The 18,664-nt window shown below is 31.7% G+C and overlaps 1 protein-coding gene and 1 pseudogene across 1 annotated transcript in view; one reads left to right on the top strand and one right to left on the bottom strand.

Annotated features, from left to right (window-relative positions):
- Nucleotides 1–18,664, top strand: part of RpS13 (ribosomal protein S13) — a 35,126-nt gene that overhangs the window by 10,505 nt on the left and 5,957 nt on the right. Inside the window, exons 3-4 of the mRNA XM_035364734.2 lie at nt 9,658–9,736; nt 11,712–11,982. Of these exons, the coding sequence (XP_035220625.1) occupies nt 9,658–9,736; nt 11,712–11,982 (350 nt within the window). The remainder of the gene's footprint in view (nt 1–9,657; nt 9,737–11,711; nt 11,983–18,664) is intronic.
- LOC146998267 (small nucleolar RNA SNORD36) lies at nt 13,012–13,089 on the bottom strand (annotated as a pseudogene).

The following is an 18,664-nucleotide window of genomic DNA, read 5'->3' on the forward strand; positions in this document are numbered from 1 at the left end:
TTTCTACACCTTTTGATTGCGATGCTTCCGGTTTTTTCTCATTTTTGTAACAAAGGGTTGCATTATGTTTTTTGTGGGAGTATACACAAGAGTTTTTCTCAGAACAATCAGAAAATCGATGACCTTGAGCAAGACAAACATAACAACGATCTTGTATTCGCAGTACATTTCGTTTTTCTATTACACTTTTCACTATTATGTGTGTTATTTTTGCAAAAAATATAGTTTTCTTCTTTTACAGGAGCTAATAATTCTGCCGCCGATGAGGGGTTAACTTTAGAGTTCTATTTTTGTAATTAATTTCGTAACGCTACTGCGTTCATTCGTTCGTTTCTGCTTCAGTTTGTCTAAAGCTTCCATGTTTAAAATTGACTAATCACAATATTGAAACTCAGTTTTTTTTTTTTTTTTTTTCAAATTTTTCAAAGAAAAAGGAATTGCTTACCTGTTTACTTCCTTATCACCCATTTTCTCCTGTTTGAAGAAATTCTTTAATGATGAGCTACATGCAGCAGCAGAGTTTGATATTTTATGTTTATTACTATTTATATGAAGTTTAATATCTGTACATCCACTATGGTTTATTAAAAATTTTGAAGAACACATATTGCACCGCACATAGAAATCACTTATAGTTTTTAAAAGTTCTAAGCACGAATCGTAATTGTGTTCGGTTAATTGAAATCCTTCAACGAAATTATATGCTTGCCCTATCAGTAATGATTTCAAGTATACGAATTTTTCAATCTTGGTTAACGCTTTGTTCTGATCAATCGCAGCTTGAAAACTGTTAAAAAATTCTAACCATTTTCCTGCATCTCCTGAGAATTTTGGTATATTTAACTTTGGCAATTTTATAGCCGATGATGATACATTTATTTCAGAAACAGAAGTGTTCAAAGAATTTGCATCTGATGCATTTATTGTTTGTGTATTTATAATTACTTTTGTGTTTGTCGAAGTGTTTATTCTTTCCGTTCAATGGAACGAGTTTTGGTTCCGGTTTGTTAACTGCGTACGCTTGTTCGCGGCATTCAATTTCGTTTTTCAAAAAAGCAATTAAACCTGTAACATCAGATTCCTCTTTTAGATCACGCTTTCGATGATATTTGAGAATCAAATCATGAGGTAATAATTTCAACAATATCGGATTTAACAAGTGTCCGTACGAACCTGAAGTTACTCCTAAATTACTTAAGCTTCGAATGTTTATTTCACAAGCGTCATGTAATCTTCTTAGTGCATTTAAGTTATAAGAATTTTTAACTGGTTCTATGTCCAAAAGATTATTCATATGTGATTTTATAATTTTTTCAGGTTTTCCAAAGCGTTCTTTTAAAAGTTCTAAGCACGAATCGTAATTGTGTTCGGTTAATTGAAATCCTTCAACGAAATTATATGCTTGCCCTATCAGTAATGATTTCAAGTATACGAATTTTTCAATCTTGGTTAACGCTTTGTTCTGATCAATCGCAGCTTGAAAACTGTTAAAAAATTCTAACCATTTTCCTGCATCTCCTGAGAATTTTGGTATATTTAACTTTGGCAATTTTATAGCCGATGATGATACATTTATTTCAGAAACAGAAGTGTTCAAAGAATTTGTGTCTGATGCATTTTTCACAGACAAATTTTCATTACATTTATTTAATCATATTTTAATTCTAAACTTTGCAGACATAATTTGTTCATTGTATTTATCACTTGCAGTAATATCTTTTTCAAATTCTTTGGCATCTTTTAACTGAGTTTCGATTAGTTAATTCAACATTTTCAACGTGTTTTCTCTTTCGATAATTGTTTCATTCATCTCCTGCAATTCCTCAATGTTTGTGTTTTCGATATTTTCTGACAACAAAGCTTCTATTTTTGTAATTAATTTCGTAACGCTACTGCGTTCATTCGTTCGTTTCTGCTTCAGTTTGTCTAAAGCTTCCATGTTTAAAATTGACTAATCACAATATTGAAACTCAGTTTTTTTTTTTTTTTTTTCAAATTTTTCAAAGAAAAAGGAATTGCTTACCTGTTTACTTCCTTATCACCCATTTTCTCCTGTTTGAAGAAATTCTTTAATGATGAGCTACATGCAGCAGCAGAGTTTGATATTTTATGTTTATTACTATTTATATGAAGTTTAATATCTGTACATCCACTATGGTTTATTAAAAATTTTGAAGAACACATATTGCACCGCACATAGAAATCACTTATAGTTTTTAAATAAATGGGTATTCCTTCTGTAGGTCTTTAGATATGCACTTACTTTTTCTTGAACCCATTACTAAAAAAAATCAATGGTAAAAGTAAACTGCTATAAAACATTCCCTTAGCATGTTCGTAATGCATTGTTGATAAATGAAAAATATATGTCGTTGCAAAACGGGAAATGTCATTACATGTTATCGTTTCGTCAGATTTAGAAAAACAAATGAAACCCTTTTGCGAAATCAAAATGACAGTGGAGTAAAAAATTTTCGATTTAAACATGACAAAAGAAAGATGATTTTAGATGTATATATCTACAATGAAATTTCAGCAAAAGACAAAAGAATTACTTTTAGATTCTGTGTAAAATTTTGCGTGGGGATGATGCATACTAACATGTAATGCATCACTGATAGTTAAATATATATATATATATACTATAAATTCAAATCACAATCTCATTAATAAATCAGTTAAAATTTGCAGTGCTGTCTGAATGAAAGTCTGAACTGCAGCTGTGAGGTGTTAGTAAAAATTCCATGTACATTGGGAGGTTATGGAGTGACAATCCTCTGTGTGACGGTGGCCCACCCATTAGGTGCCTCTATAATAAAGAGACCACCAGATTTGGCCTTCTATAGCATACCTGCCAACCTCTAAAGATAAAAATTCAGAAGATTTCTCTCCTAAATTCAGAAGAACACGAAGAATTAATATCATGCTTTGATATTAAAAAAATAACAATTTATACAAATAGAAAAAAGAAAATTGTACTTACATTAGTAGATCTGAATTAAGTAGTAATAATTAAAAAATTTATTAGGAAACATAAAACAGGAACTTAATGTTACACAAAAAAATTATTATGAATTTAGAGTGCATTTTTTGGCTTTAGCCAAAAATTCTTTGCAAAATTTCTTGTCATAACAATTACTTTCCTCATAACATTTAGCAATTAAAATGTTTTCTAGAGTTTTTGGTGAAATTGAAGAACGAAACATAGTTTTGTTTTTCTTCACAACACTGAAGACTCTCTCACACTCAGCATTACTGTGTGGAATAACGAGAATAGCACACAAAACTCTTGCTAGTCTATCATATTTTGGTGTTCCATCAGCTCTTTTTATTCTTTTTAAGGTACCAACGAGGACATCAAGTCTATCTTCTCCAGAACTGGCAAAGTCTTCAAACTGTGCAGCAGAAAATTGGTTCTGTAGTTCATCTAAAGCATCATTATGGCATTCATTTTCTTTAATTTTTAACAAAAATGGAAATTTATCAATAAAAAAAGAATCTTTTCAAAAGATGAATTTTCAATTTGTTTCAAATCTGCCACTTCAGCATTTAAAAGAACTTCATTTTTCAAAGGAAACTTCCTTACAATGTAATTCATAGGCTGAGGAAAAGTACTTTCTAACACATTGAAAAAATTATTTTTTCTCATGATCTTTCAAAGAATTTACAAGTTCCCTGGTTTGATTTCCAATTATAAGATCATTGTCATCCTTTTGATTTGCCAAACTATTATACGCAACACGAATCAACACACTGTTTTTCACAACGGACGGTGTTACAAACTTAGTCTAAAGTTCTTTCAAAAGATCATTAAGAATTTGGATAAGCAGGGGAGATTTTGGCGAAGCTGATTGTAGAAAGGTATTTACACTTTCAAAAATCTTAATGGTACTTAACACAAAACTACAATATGCTTTGTTCAAATCCGAAGAAAGAAGATAGAAAATCCTTTCCTCCCGGCTAATAGAAGATCGTTTCTCCTTCCCTTCAACTTCTTTAACAAAGTTGACCTTTGAGGAGTCTTCTAATCATTTTCTTTTTAAAGGGTTTGATTCTGTGTGTTGGCTTTTCCCTTTTAAAGCATTTTGATTAGAAGCAAAGTTGGTTTTCGGAATCTTATATGCCGACAAATTTGATGGGATCTGGGGTTTCGTTTTGGTCTCTTTGTGCAAATATTTTAGCAATGCATCCCACTGTTCAATAAACCTTCCTAGCGCTCTGCCTAAGGATAACCATCTCGTGCATAGATGTTTCAGAATTTTTCTCGTTTCACCAGAGCACAGTTCTTGGAAATTCTTTAGGTTTTCTTTCCTTTTTACACTTTTTTCCAGATAGAAAAACACATCAATCAGAAGCTGGTCAATATTTAATAGCAGCTGCAGCTTTTTCTGCTGCCAAATTAAGTGGCATGGGCATCCAATAACAATTAATTCATTTTGTTCTTTTTTGAGGAAAGAGGCTACATCCTTTTTGTCACCCACCATGACATGAGCATTATCTGCAAAAAATGAAATGCAGTTTGATATTGGGATGTTAAGTTGTTTCAACTCATTAATTACCAAGGAAGCAATGTTTTCCCCCGTAGCGTCTCCATTTAACAATGGAAGATGCAAAAGATGAGTTTTCATTTCATTAGAAACATCACAGAAATGTGTGACAACGATGGGGTAAAGCTTCCAATCGCTGTCGTTGCTGCCATCGATTGACACTGAAAATGCTGAATTCTGGAGTGCAGCTATCGTTTTACTTTGTGCATCGCAAGCAATTTCGTTCACAATAGAAGATGTTTTCGTGCGAGCACAAGCATATTTCTGAGCAATCATGGAGTCGGGGAAACATCCGTCTGAAAAGTTGACCGGCGGCGCTTAGCCGCATGTTGTGTTCGATGAGGAATGCAGTAAACAAACACTTTGCCAAAATGACATCGGCATCCGAATTCGTAGCCGAATTTGAAAAAAAATCACCCACTTTTTTTGACATTGTTGAAGCCGAAGCATTAACTTCATGCTTTTTAGACTTAACATGCTTCATAATGTCGCTTCTTCCACCGTGACTTATTGTGAAGTCACACACGCACACGTTGCAAAATGCATAGTTATTTCCTTTGAAGGATTCTTTAATTGTTGGAAATTCGGCTTTGTGGGCAGGCCGAAAATATTGAGAATACGGTTAAGAAAATTCGTAGCACGTGCAAACAAAAAGAACAGAATGCGAAAATCAACGCTCGCTGAGTCCAAGCTGAGTAATTCCCTTGCTGCTGAAGTGAACGCGAAAAAAATAATCTGGCGCCCACAAAGAAAAGAGTGGGAGAAACAAGTTCAGCGCATTGGATTGGCTGGTTAAGCGGCGAATTGGGATAAACCGCAGGTTACTGGATTCGAAGTAGTCGGTAGTTGGTGGTAAAACACCATGCAATTGGCGAAAATCGCTGAATTGGCGACAAATTCTAAAATTTCGACAAAAATCACTAAAAACACTTGAAAAAAGAAAAAAATCATAAAAATGGATTACGATCGTAAAGACAAACGCATTTTCGTAAAAATGATGAAATATTCGTAAAAGTTGGCAGGTATGCTATAGATCCTTCACATCCAATAACTCCTTCACATCCAATCCGCCCGACATGGCCCTACCTTGAAACAACCAGAACCGCCCGAAAACGGCTGAGATTGTAATCTTCTTTTCTTCTCTCTCCCTAAGGTATGCACCAGCAGGTGCACTTCCCCCAAATGCATTGAATCAGTTTACTGCAGACAGCTTGTCCTAAGAGTTTCTTTTTTTTATCTTTTGTTTGATTGCGACATTTCATTGTTGATTCTTTTGTGGTACAGTGTGCTTTTAAGCTTTAAACAGCAAAAAAAGAGCAGTTTAAAAATTTAAGGATTATATTTATTTAAAATAGGATTATATTTATTCCTATAAAAATAATGGAAATAAACAAAATCTCAGTCGTGATCATAACAACGCCGGAAAGGCTTGTTAATCTGACCTTCAGAATAGTTTTATAACGAACAGGGTCAAAGGCTAATGGAATCTTTGTTAGAAAGTACAAAGAATGTAATTGGAAATCTTCACACCTATTTTCTGCGTTAATGGATGGGGAGGGGAGGAAATTGCTGTGAAACTGGAAAAGTATTTCGGGCGGTTTGGTTATTTTGAGGATACAGCTTAGCGAAGGCTCTGGATTTTAAAGAGTTAATGGACTATGTTACACTGTAACTGTTCACAATGTGCCATGGGAGAGGATTTAGAGTAGTTATATATATTTTATGCAGTATGTTTTACTTCATGATAAAAACGAAATTAAATTTGAGTGTATGGTTGTTTTATATGTTTTACACATTCATAGAAGCATATTTATACATATTATAAATTAATACATATTTCAAAGCAAATTCATAGAAATTTTCTTTGAAAGTGCTTTCTTGATTATTTGTATGATTTCCATGTCATTTTTCACAATATCAATGATTTGTGCTTCTGATGTAGAATCATTATTGCAGACGGTTTTCTTTTATGTAGCAAGACATATTTATAATTTTCTGTTCTGTATATATTTTGTCTATTTATAACATCTTTGCTCAGAATTTGAATAACAACACTGGCACATGTTCTCATAATGAAGAAATGATATGCATTACTTCTAATATGTTTAAATAACTGCATTAACTTGTTATAATTAGAATACCTTTTTTCATATCTTTATCAACTTATGATATTGATCCTTTGAAGATTTCATATGTAGTAAATTATGAGGATAGCCTGGCATGTTTTTAAAGTACGGGATCCCTGCTTTCTCCCTTTTCAAGTATAGCAGTCAAAAGAAACAGTAGGGTACTTTTCTGTCTTGCAGTTTAATGTGTTTGCTAAAATGTATAATAAATTTTTTATTAAGTGTAGGATGCTTTTCCTACAGAAACACCTCAGAAATGTGCCAAGTAATCTTGTAACCAGTGCTTATTATTAAAAGTCTTAAAATTTCATATGGTAAATTTCCATTAATAAGACATTTAGTGATGTTTTGTAATTTGATAACCAAAACCTACCCCTGGTATTGCTAATAGAGTAGTGCACATTGATCATACATGTATGGAAATTATCTTATGTGTGTGATTAAAGAAACTGGTCAAAGTTCTATATGTAGTTTTTTTGCTTAAACTTTCACATGAATTCTTAATGCATTTCTATATTACTTTTTTTGTAATATATTTTGAAATGAACAAAACTTGCCATGTATTTTAAAAAATATGTATTTTTTTCATTTATAGTTATAATGTATTGGGTTAGCTTAAAAGTTCTGCAGTTTTTGATGATAAATATAAATAAATCAGTACAATACAAAGTCCGTAATCCGGACGTCCATTATCCAAAATGATCTATAATCCAGACCTCAAAGCCACAAACTTTTTTTTGTAGGCTTTACGCATGCGCACTTGCGATAGTGAAGAAAGTGACAGAGAGGTTATTGAAAATGAAAAAATTTCGATGGACAAGTTAGTCGGTATTCTCAACACAGCAATTACAGTGTTTGAACTTTGTAACTAAACAAGAAATTATATCTGTTTATAGAATTAAGAGAAAGTATTAGTGCAAAAAATGAAGTAACTTAAACAACTTACATTGAAAGAAATGTTTAATAAAGTAAACATATAAATATTAAGTTATTTTTTTTTTGTAAACTTTGATACCCTTTAGATCATAATTGCTCTTTATTTCATAAATTACGGTTTCATATTTTTAATTGTATAATTTCTGCATGCCGTCTTGCCAAATTTAAATTGATCTATAATCCAGAAAAAACCCTAATCCTGAATCACCGAAGTCCCGACGAGTCCTGATTACGGACTTTGTACTGTATAAACATATAAGAAAAGTACCCTTTCGAGCTATGACTTTTTGCCATCTTATAAAGGAGGTACTATTTGAGTGTTAAGGTGCTGTTTGATTGCCCCAAAGAAGTGAATTTTAGGCCTCTCGAGGAATTTTACAGTGACTTAAAGAAATGAAAATCCAAGGGGGCAAGGTCTGATGGATATGGGAGGTTACATGCCAGCTATATTTAATAAGTCTGTTTGATATTCATTGAAATGTGAGACCCAGCATTGTAATAATGGAAAGACAGCACCTTTTTAATTGGTCAATTCTGTGTGCTTCAGTTTCTGCTTTTAAAACTACCTTACTCTTCTAAAGTATTTTGATTTGGTAGCAATAATATAAATAATAGTGGTAATAATATAATAATTGGTAGTATATAACATATAATTCCTTTGTAGTCTCGTTATAAAAAGCCTGCCACCAGCCAAGAGGTAAATTCTCTGAACACTGGTAATTCAGTTCAGGGTTTGAATCTCAGTGAATGGGCTAACTGCATGATTTTCGCCATTGTTGCATTTATACAAGCCAGTTTACCTTACAAGACATCCCTGTCCATAGGCATATAGCTCTCAAATGCTTTTCTATAAACCAAACCATCCCATTGTAAACAAAGCTATATTTTATTGGGATGTAACAGTTTTTGTTGGCTTCCTTGTGATCTTTTTCATGTAGCATTCTTGTATTATATATACTTCTCTTCTCCAGTAATGGGTTTCCCAGCAGCCTTGTGATAAAGTCATTGAACACTGGTAGTTCGGTTCATATTTGCAACCCAGTAAACATGCTGCATGGTTAGTTTTTGTGGTTTTTCCCATATGTAACAAGCATATGAGCCAGTTTCCCTTAAAAGTCTTCTAATAAGGCATTTCTCCCTGTAGGCACATTCCCATAACTCCTTGCTTAGTTAATTAACATATCCAGTAATAAACTCTTTAAAAAAAGAGCTTTTATTTCTTTTTGACGAAGAATTGTGCAAAAACTCCAGCAAGCATATTCTCTGTCAGAGTATATGGTACCCATACAATGGAACAATTTATATACCCAAATATTCTTAATGATCATACAATACAATTCTAAAAAGTACATACACTGTACTTTTTAGAACATTTAATTTTTTTGAGAATTTCCGAATTGTATAATGTGGATTTTCCAGTAATAGCTTCTTTTAGTATGTCCTTGTTTACAGAAGATAGATCATTCAGAGTAAGCAGGATATTCAAAGCTGAATTTCCATGCTTAAACTTCTCAAATCACATTTGAACTGTCATCAGAAATAGCACTTTGTCTATATATAGTGCAGATTTTAATAGTATAACTAGCATTTATTTGTTTTTTAAAACAAAAACCAAATTAAGACGGGAAAAAAAGTTTTGAGTTTTCTACTCTTACCGCTATACTCAAGCAAACGGTATGCTACAGCACTACTAGAATTATTCAGTGTCAGCAGAAAAGAACATATTCAATGTCTGCTTCAATCAAGGTCACTTCTTAGTAGTAATAAAATAAGTACTACTGTTATGTTATTGGGGGACCGGGTTAAAATTGTATGGATGTGCTCATGTATATATGTAAGTATAGTGTACACACACATATACATACACTTCTAAAACCAATCCTGATAACTGAGTATCTAAAATAACTAGAAGAAATGCTCTTTGTTTTGAAAAACTGCTGAACTTTCTGGATAACCCAGTATACGTTTAATGTTTGGAAAATTATTTGTTAAAATCTTATGAAGATATTTTAAACAAATCTGAAATACTGGAACATTTTTGCATATAGTGGTTAAAGTTATCTTCAGAAGATGTAACAGAACAGTTATGCAAACTTGCTAAGAAAGGTCTTACCCCATCTCAAATTGGTAAGTTGAAATTTTTATGATTACTTGCTTTTGGCTTTTTTCATTCTCATCAGTAGTGAAAAAGGCAAAAATTTTTTATAAAAGGTTATTGTATAAATATAGGCTGTAGAAGAACTTTGATTATGCAGACTCTTTAAAATTTGCTCAGTGTGTGCTAATTTTGCAAGAAATGCCTAGAGTACAACAGTAGTTATTTATTTCTACTCTGTGACTGCAACATACTTCTACCTCTCTTTTCAGTCTGGTTGTGCATTTATTACCAGATGTTTTATAAACAGTCGCAAAAATGAAAGTGACTTATTAGTGACTAAGGGAAGGTTAGGAGTTTGTTAAATATCAGTATAACAGAATTTATTCCATATAGAAGACATTTAACATTTATTGGTATTTAATAAAATTTAATAAGCAACTTTGGTATCCCTAGTTCAGCAGTTGCTAGTAATATTGCATCAGATGCGTTACGATGGTTGAACATGAATTGTGTTAGATACGATGGCAGTCATTTTTCTGCTTTTATTTTCCGGCTTTAGCATCTTTTTCATCAAGGCAGATTAAAAATAGTAAGCATATTAAATATTTACAAATGGAAACGTGTATTTTGGAAGAATTTTCAATAGCTAGAGAAACAAATCATGTACACGTAAAAATCTGTAATCATATGTTCACTAATGTGGAAAAGTGCCAGTTTTCAACTGAATTGCTATACCTTGTTGGTGGAAGTGCTAAAAATTGTTTTGCAAGTAAGTTCTGAAATCTGAAGTATATTAGCTGGAGATTTTATAATAAGCAAAAAATAACTACTACAAACATTAATTTTGCTGAAAAATACGTGATATTGAAATGAAATGCCTAAAGGATTGAACATCAAGTATTCCAGGAATTTTGGTTTATTTGCAATCTGTAAAATTTTTAATTGATTTTTTATATTTTAAATTGTAGAAATATATTTATAGTCATCTTTATGCAATACATTGCTCAAATTAAACTTCAAATATTAATTTGTCTTGAATTTTTTTTCTTTCTTGGACAGCATACATAAGCAAAATTTGAAAATGGCCCATTTATTCATGTTTCACAAGAAAGGATGTGAAATTGTGGGTAAAAAATGTTTGGTAAAAGCATCCCGTTACCTTAAAGAATCCAGGAAGTCTTTTGTTTTAGTTTGATATGTTCAAATCCCACCCAGTGGATTATACGAAGAAACTGTTGAAAGAGTGTAATGTAGACATGGCTGTTATTCCAGGTGGATTAATGCCATTAGTTCAGCCTCTTGATGTGTGTATCAATTAACCATTCAAAGAAAATTTAAAATTACAGTGAAATAGATGGATGTAAGGTGAAAAAATATTTACAAAATGAGCCTAAATGCATAATGCCAGTCTAGGAATAATGTGCGAGTGGATAGTAAACACATGGAATGAAATTAAACGGAACATAAATCAAAAAGTCATTTAAACGTGCAGTATGTTTAACAGTCTAGATGGAATGGAGTATGATTATTTATTTATGGATTAGAGTAACAGTAATGGTCAAGATGAAACAATTCAATGATATGCCTGAATCTGTAACAAAAGATGAATATGAATTTTTCATGTTAACTGATAGTAAAAGTTTTTAAGTTCTTCAGGTATGCCTTTTTTTTAAAAAAGAAAGAAAGAAACAGCATTTAGGACCATGTAGAAATCTAATTTTTATAGCTGGCTTATATAATGCATACCTATAAATTTCAATCTTCTTTTTCACCACTGGAACTATGAATGTTTATTTAAGTAGGCCATCATCAAGTGTTTTTCACCATTGTGTCATGAAGCAGAAAATAATTAAATAATAACTTTTAGTTTAAATTAAATATTAACTTTTAGTTAAAATAATAAGAAAGTATAGAAAAATTCCTAAATCTGAAATAGAATTTTTGTAATTAATTTAGGAGTAGAGTGAAATTCTTAATTAAATAAATATAATTTTTAAATTTTAGGTGTCATTTTAAGGGATTCACACGGAGTTGCTCAAGTACGTTGGGTCACTGGTAACAAGATCCTGAGAATTTTAAAAGCGAAAGGTTATGCTCCAGATCTCCCTGAAGATCTTTATCATCTTATTAAGAAGGCTGTTGCTGTGCGCAAGCATTTAGAGAGAAATAGGAAAGATAAAGATTCAAAGTTTCGTCTCATTTTGATTGAAAGCCGCATACACAGATTAGCTAGATATTTTAAGGCCAAGAGAGTACTTCCCCCAAACTGGAAGTAGTAAGTATTGAATTTGTTTATTATTTACTATAATTAATTTTGTAAGAAAATTTCAAGCCGTAACAGAGCTACAGTTTTTAAACTTGTACAGGTTATAAAGAATTATTGTATTCTCCCATTACATGCTGTCATGGTGTAAGTACTTATTATGTTCAAATAACATAGGAAGATGCATGCTTCCAGTCCTCAAAAGACACAGCTGATTTTTCTTATTTCATGGCCTGAAAATAACTTCATGATAAATTGATTCCACAAAGTTGTCTGTTAGCATAAGTTGAGTGGGATTTGTTAGCTACGACAGTAAATGTTCACCATTTGTCCATTCATCAACTCATTTCTACCTAAATAATCTCTCAAAAATTTAAACACAACCAAACAAGTTTATTCTACCATCTTAATAACGTTTTACAGCTGTTGCCACTCAAGCAAAACTAAAAAGGAAATTAATATTACACTGGTTGAATGTAGATGAACAATGCTATACTTTACATACTCCCACCTTTTGATAACAGGATTTTTATCAAAACAAATATTTAATTAATCTAAAATATAACCTAAAAGTCCATTTTGAAGTTCACTTAAAACATTTATTTTAAAGTTCATTTAAAAATCTATTTTAAAGTTCACTTAAAAGTTTATTTTAAGCTCAAAAGTCCTTGAATCTAGAAGGCATCTTTATGGCTCGATCACTTCATCATCTAATCTATAGCACTCATTCAAATAGTCATTCAACATTTTACCATCTGGATCGAAAACTGGTTTAGCTTTAAAAATTATTTTATCAAACAAGGAGTTCTTTCTAACCTTTATCCTTTCTGTGTGAGTTGACTCAATCATTTCTCTCTGAAACTGATTTAGAATAAATTTTGGAATTTGTAATCTCAACACCTGATGTTTCAGAAGCATTTTCTTCAAGTTGTTTTTCACCACACTCATCACTTTTAATTGATCCAATTCAATGGTCCCAATCTTCATTATCGACTTCCTCATCACATGGAAATTTTGGACATTTTTCTTCTTGAATAGCATAATAATCATCATTAAAAAGCTCTTTTGTTTTCTGGTCAAGTGTTTCAGGTTCAAAATCACTTTCAGTATCATCTTCATTAAGGTTTAATTCATTTTGACCAGGCACTTCTTTCAAATTTAAAAATTTGTCTTCAAGTTCTTTTCTCATTAAATCTTTCAAATGTTTTAGATCTTCTCTTTTCTGCTCTTTCTTCATTTTTTTTTCTTTTAACATATTCTTCATGCTTCTTCCTTCTTTTATTATTAAAACATCTTCAATCAGAATCTTCAATCATCCTTGGATATAGTTTAATGAATTTTGAATCCGGCTCTTCAAATCGGAAAATATACTTACGTTCAAACAATTCTTGCCTTTTCATATCTTTTTCATCATCACTTGACACTGCAATATCTGTTTCTTCATAAGTCGGAATTTCACCATTTTTATATTTTCCTTTACATTTCTTATCTAAAATAAAATCTCTTAAAATTTTATTCTCATCCAGGTTTGGATCATTCCTAAACTTCTTCAAAAAGGACATTTCGTTCTTAACATCTTTTGGTACTTCTTTTTTCTTGATCTTTTAAACATTTTAAATAATCAGCCTCTTCATCTCTTAGATTTGCCATAAAATTATATTTTATGACCTTCTCAATTTCACTTCTAGATTTCAGTTCAAAGGAATATGTATTGCCCAATTGCTTCTAATTCCCAGAGGCATCTGATATCTTGATTGTGAATCAAGAGGGAGGTAATCTCAGCAGCAATAGAATTTTCACCTCCAAATGTTGGCGATTTTCCCATCAACACCCATCCGAGCAGTGTTTCCATGGCAAAAATGCCTAAACTTAATTTCTTTATCTTTTCTTTATAAATATTTTCTGCAAAGTCTAAGCCTATCAAAAGATCAATCTGTGGGTTGACACAATTAACATCTGTGATATGAATTTCCCTTCCCAGCTAATTCTGATATCCAAGGTCCTTTCTGTATACTAGGTATAGATGCACAAATTATAGGCTGATCTAACACAGGAATCTTGCAGGTATAACCAGTATGCAGATTCTCAACATTTATTTTATAACATTGATGACTCAGATCAGATGTCCTTCCTCCAAACACAATATGTGTTAATTTTTTATGAGCTTCTGATCTTATTCCTAGAGATTCTATTGTTGATTTTAAAACATAGGAATATTCAGGTTCAGTATCTATCAACGCTCGAAGATGAAGTTTCTTTCCTTCATGTTGAATGCATGGACCTTATAAGAAATAGACTAACCCAAACAGGTTTTCTCCCTCGTCTGAGGCGTTGCCGGCTGTCACCTTGATCACATACGGAGGAGTAGAGACGACTTGTAGAAATTTAACATTGGTTGCCTATTGCAGTGTGTATAATTTTCAAGAAAAAGCTGGATGTAGCGCCTCATTTTTAAAATGAGAATTTCTACATTTTTTTATTTTTGAAATTGAGATTGATTTTTAAAAATTTAGCATATTTATCAAGCATAATTAACATTCCAAATAATTATAAAGCTATTGCATACTTTCAGGGCTGGATATTTTTTTACCTTTTCCTATGCTGTAAGGGAAATTTGTAACCATTTATTTTAGAAAATGATAGTTTAAATCTGAACTAATAAAAAATTTCAAACAAGCAATTTTCTCTTGCAATTTTTTTGCTTTTTATTGGTGTAAATAAGTAAAAAATACTAAAATATTTAAAAACTAATTTTTGAAAGTTTTGTTTAAAATTCTAAATTGTGCTGCGTTTTTAAAATTATAGATGAGTATTATAGCAGAATTTCTAAAAAGGAATTTTTTTCAATTATATTTCATAATATATCATAGTGATAAACACTTAAAAATTTTTATACATTTAATTCTAATATTAAAATTGTATTAAACCATAATAATTAATTTTGCTTGTATTTTATAGTGATTATTTTTTAAATTTATTTTTAGTTCTGCATAAGATTTTTTTTATTTACTGTTAATTTAATTTATTAGCCCAAAGGGGCGGTAGCCTAGAAAGGCTGTTAGTTTCGAAGCGGCATTTTGCGCTGTTTTACTATAAATGTCCGTGTCTCCTTGCAAATTGTTGTTACCAAATATTATCGCCCTGTATTATATGTAAAGAAATTAAATAATGAAGAATCTGCATGAATACATGTATGTTTCTCGCACTGTGCAGTATCTAGAGCCATCAAATTTTGAATAATGTAATCCTCCACCCGAACATGGGCATCTGGACGGCCGAATCTCGAATTTGTTTTAATCTATTTCATATTTTGTAAAACTTAAACGAATTTTTGACTAACAAACTCAATGAGTTCAGAGCGAGAACTGTACGGAAAATAACAGTTTTATCTCCAGTGCGGAAATTCTAAAGATATGCTGTTTTCAAATATAATGTGGTTTACGGGCGAAGAACGTGATATTCAATAAATATAGGTAACACACAAAACTTTAAAAAAAGGTTCCTTTTGGGCATAATATAAAATCTGAGTGCATCTAGATTTTATCTTTTTTTTTTCCTTCATTACGCTCAGAAAACTTTGTGAGTTATTAAAATAACTAATCCACTTTAATGTTAATAATTTAATGATCATATAATCAAATAAATATGATCGTTTTGTAATGTTATTATAATTTGGAAAATCAGTGCCTGAAAATGTTCATTAAATTTAAAAAAAAATTATCAGATCTTGTTTAATTTTACCTTATTTATTTCAAAGCATCGCATGTTATCAATCTTATTTAATTTTACTTTATTTTTACGCAAAATTAAGTTCATAAATTTGTGCTTAGAGTTTTTACCGTTTTACCAAAGTAAAGATGTTTGTAAAGAATTAGGCATGAAAAAAATGTGCGAAATGCAGTAAAAAGTGCTTTAATGAGATATATTAAATCCTATTAAAAAAACTGTGGCTTTCATAATATCATCACTATACAACGTATCACATTTAATAATTATGTGATACAAACGTCATATGTTTGAGTGTTAAAGTAAATCAGATCGTCCTTACTCTTTCTTGCCGACATGTCGGTGACGCACTCCCCACCTACTGGGTTAGTCTATCTCTTATAAGCGTCCATGGTTGAATAGCAACCACTAAAGTTTGAAGCAAAATTCTTCTTGAAGTGCCTGTTCAAGAAAGAGTGCTAATTTCACAATTTTCTTGATTGAACTTGACAGGAACTCTTGATTTCTGCTTAAATTCTGGACAACAAACAATGTAATGCTTCCTACTACAAAACATGCGCAGAACTTTAACTTACTTAATTTTTAGCTCGATGGTTTGTTTTCAAAAACGTAAAGCAACTTTCAACATCTTCATAATTTTCAATTTTTCATCATGACTTAAACTTTGTGCTTTGTAGCAGTCTTTGCTTTGATGAGATTTTTCACAGAAAATACAATTTACAACATTGTTGTTGTTTAAACTTCTATATGGATCACTTTGCTTCATACCTGACTTTGCTAGAGTTATTCTTTCTTCCTCATCGACCTCAGCCCTTAGAAAATTTAAAAGTTGGCTCAGCCTTGCACTATATGATTTCTCTTCATTTACTGAGTTTCTCAACCAAACTCTCAACGTGTCTTCTGGAATACATGACTCCACAAGGGGGAAGAGCATTGCAGAATATTTGTCTGATGTCATCCCAATGGATTCTAAAGATCTGAGGTGGGATTCAAGTTTATCATTTAATTGAGTGATACTAAGCCTTGATTTGGTAGCATTTTTAACAACTAAAGTTAATAGTTCACGAACACATACCTGCCAACTTTTACGAATTTTTCGTAATTTTTACGAAAATGCGTTTATCTTTACGATTTTACGATCGTAATCCATTTTTTATGATATTTTTCCTTTTTCAAGTATTTTTAGTGATTTTTGTCGAAATTTTAGAATTTTTCGCCAATTCAGCGATTTTCGCCGATTGCATTGTGTTTTACCGCCAACTACCGACTACTTCAAATCCAGTAACCTGTGGTTTCTCCCAACTAACTCGCCGCTAAACCAGCCAATCCAATGCGCTGAACTTGTGGAATTACTCAGCTTGGATTCAGCGAGCGTGGATTGTCGCATTCTGGTTTTTTTTTTTTTTTTTTTTTTTTTTCCCACATGCTACAAATTTTCTTAATACGTCGTTGTTACGAAATGAGTTAAAAAAAAAACCGTATTCTCAATATTTTCGGCTGCCTACAAAGCCGAACAATTAAAGAATCCTTCAAAGGAAATAAGTGCATTTTGCAACGTGTGCGTGTGTGACTTCATAATAAGTCACGATGGAAGAAGCGACATTGTGAAGAATGTTAAGTCTAATAAGCATGAAGTTAATGCTTCGGCTTCGACAACGTCAAAGAAGGTTGGTGATTTTTTTTTTTTTTTTTTCAAATTCGGCTACGAATTCGGATGCCGATGTCATTTTGGCAGAGTGTTTGTTTACTGCATTCCTCATCGAACACAACGTGCCGCTAAGCGCTGCACCGGTCAACTTTTCAGACGGATGTTTCCGGACTCCAAGATTGCTCAGAAATATCAAACCAGGACTTGTAAATTCTTTGAAAGATCATGAGAAAAAATAATTTTTTCAATGTGTCAGAAAATACTTTTCCTCCTGTGATTACATTGTAAGGAAGTTTCCTTTGCAAAATGAAGTTCTTTTAAATGCTGAAGTGGCAAATTTGAAACAAATTGAAAATTCATCTTTTGAAAAGATTCGTTTCTTTATTGATAAATTTCCATTTTTGTTAACAATTAAAGAAAATGAATGCCATAATGATGCTTTAGATGAACTACAGAACCAATTTTCTGCTGCACAGTTTGAAGACTTTGCCAGTTCTGGAGAAGATAGACTTGATGTCCTCGTTGCTACCTTAAAAAGAATAAAAAGAGCTGATGGAACACCAAAATATGATAGACTAGCAAGAATTTTATGTGCTATTCCCGTAATTCCACACAGTAATGCTGAGTGTGAGAGAGTCTTCAGTGTTGTGAAGAAAAACAAAACTATGTTTCGTTCTTCAATTTCACCAAAAACTCTAGAAAACATTTTAATTGCTAAATGTTATGAGGAAACTAATTGTTTCCAAGAGAATTTTTGGCTAAAGCCAAAAAATGCTCTCTAAATTCATTGCAATAATTTTTTTGTGTTAACATTAAGTTCTTGTTTTATGTTTCCTAATAAATTTTTTAGTTACTACTTAATTGAGATTTACTAATGTAAGTACAATTTTCTTTTTTCTATTTGTATAATTTTTTTTTTTTTTAAATATCAAAGCATGATTTTAATTCTTTGTGTTCTTCTGAATTTTGGAGAAATCTTCTGAATTTGGGGAAGAAATCTGAATTTTTATCTTTAGAGGTTGGCAGGTATGCGAACATAGTATTCCACTAACAATGCCTCACGGCCAAATCTTGCTTTTGAGGCTTTCAATCACTTTTGAATAATTTTCTGCGGTAGGTGGATAGCTATCGATAATCTCTTTCGCTCTTGTACCTGGCGACATACATTGTATTAAATATTGGAATTTGTCTTCCAATTCCATTTCTTTATGATCGTGAATTCATTTAAACTGACTCCAGAAACATAGCCATTCTTTAACTTCACCGCTAAATTTCATTAGTTCAAGTTTGGGAAGTTTTATTTTTGATTTCTCATTATGC

This window comes from Stegodyphus dumicola, chromosome 3 (genome assembly GCF_044657685.1).
Source record: "Stegodyphus dumicola isolate Sdum_Otavi_A_Nest chromosome 3, ASM4465768v1".
NCBI classification, from domain to species: Eukaryota; Metazoa; Arthropoda; class Arachnida; order Araneae; family Eresidae; genus Stegodyphus; species Stegodyphus dumicola.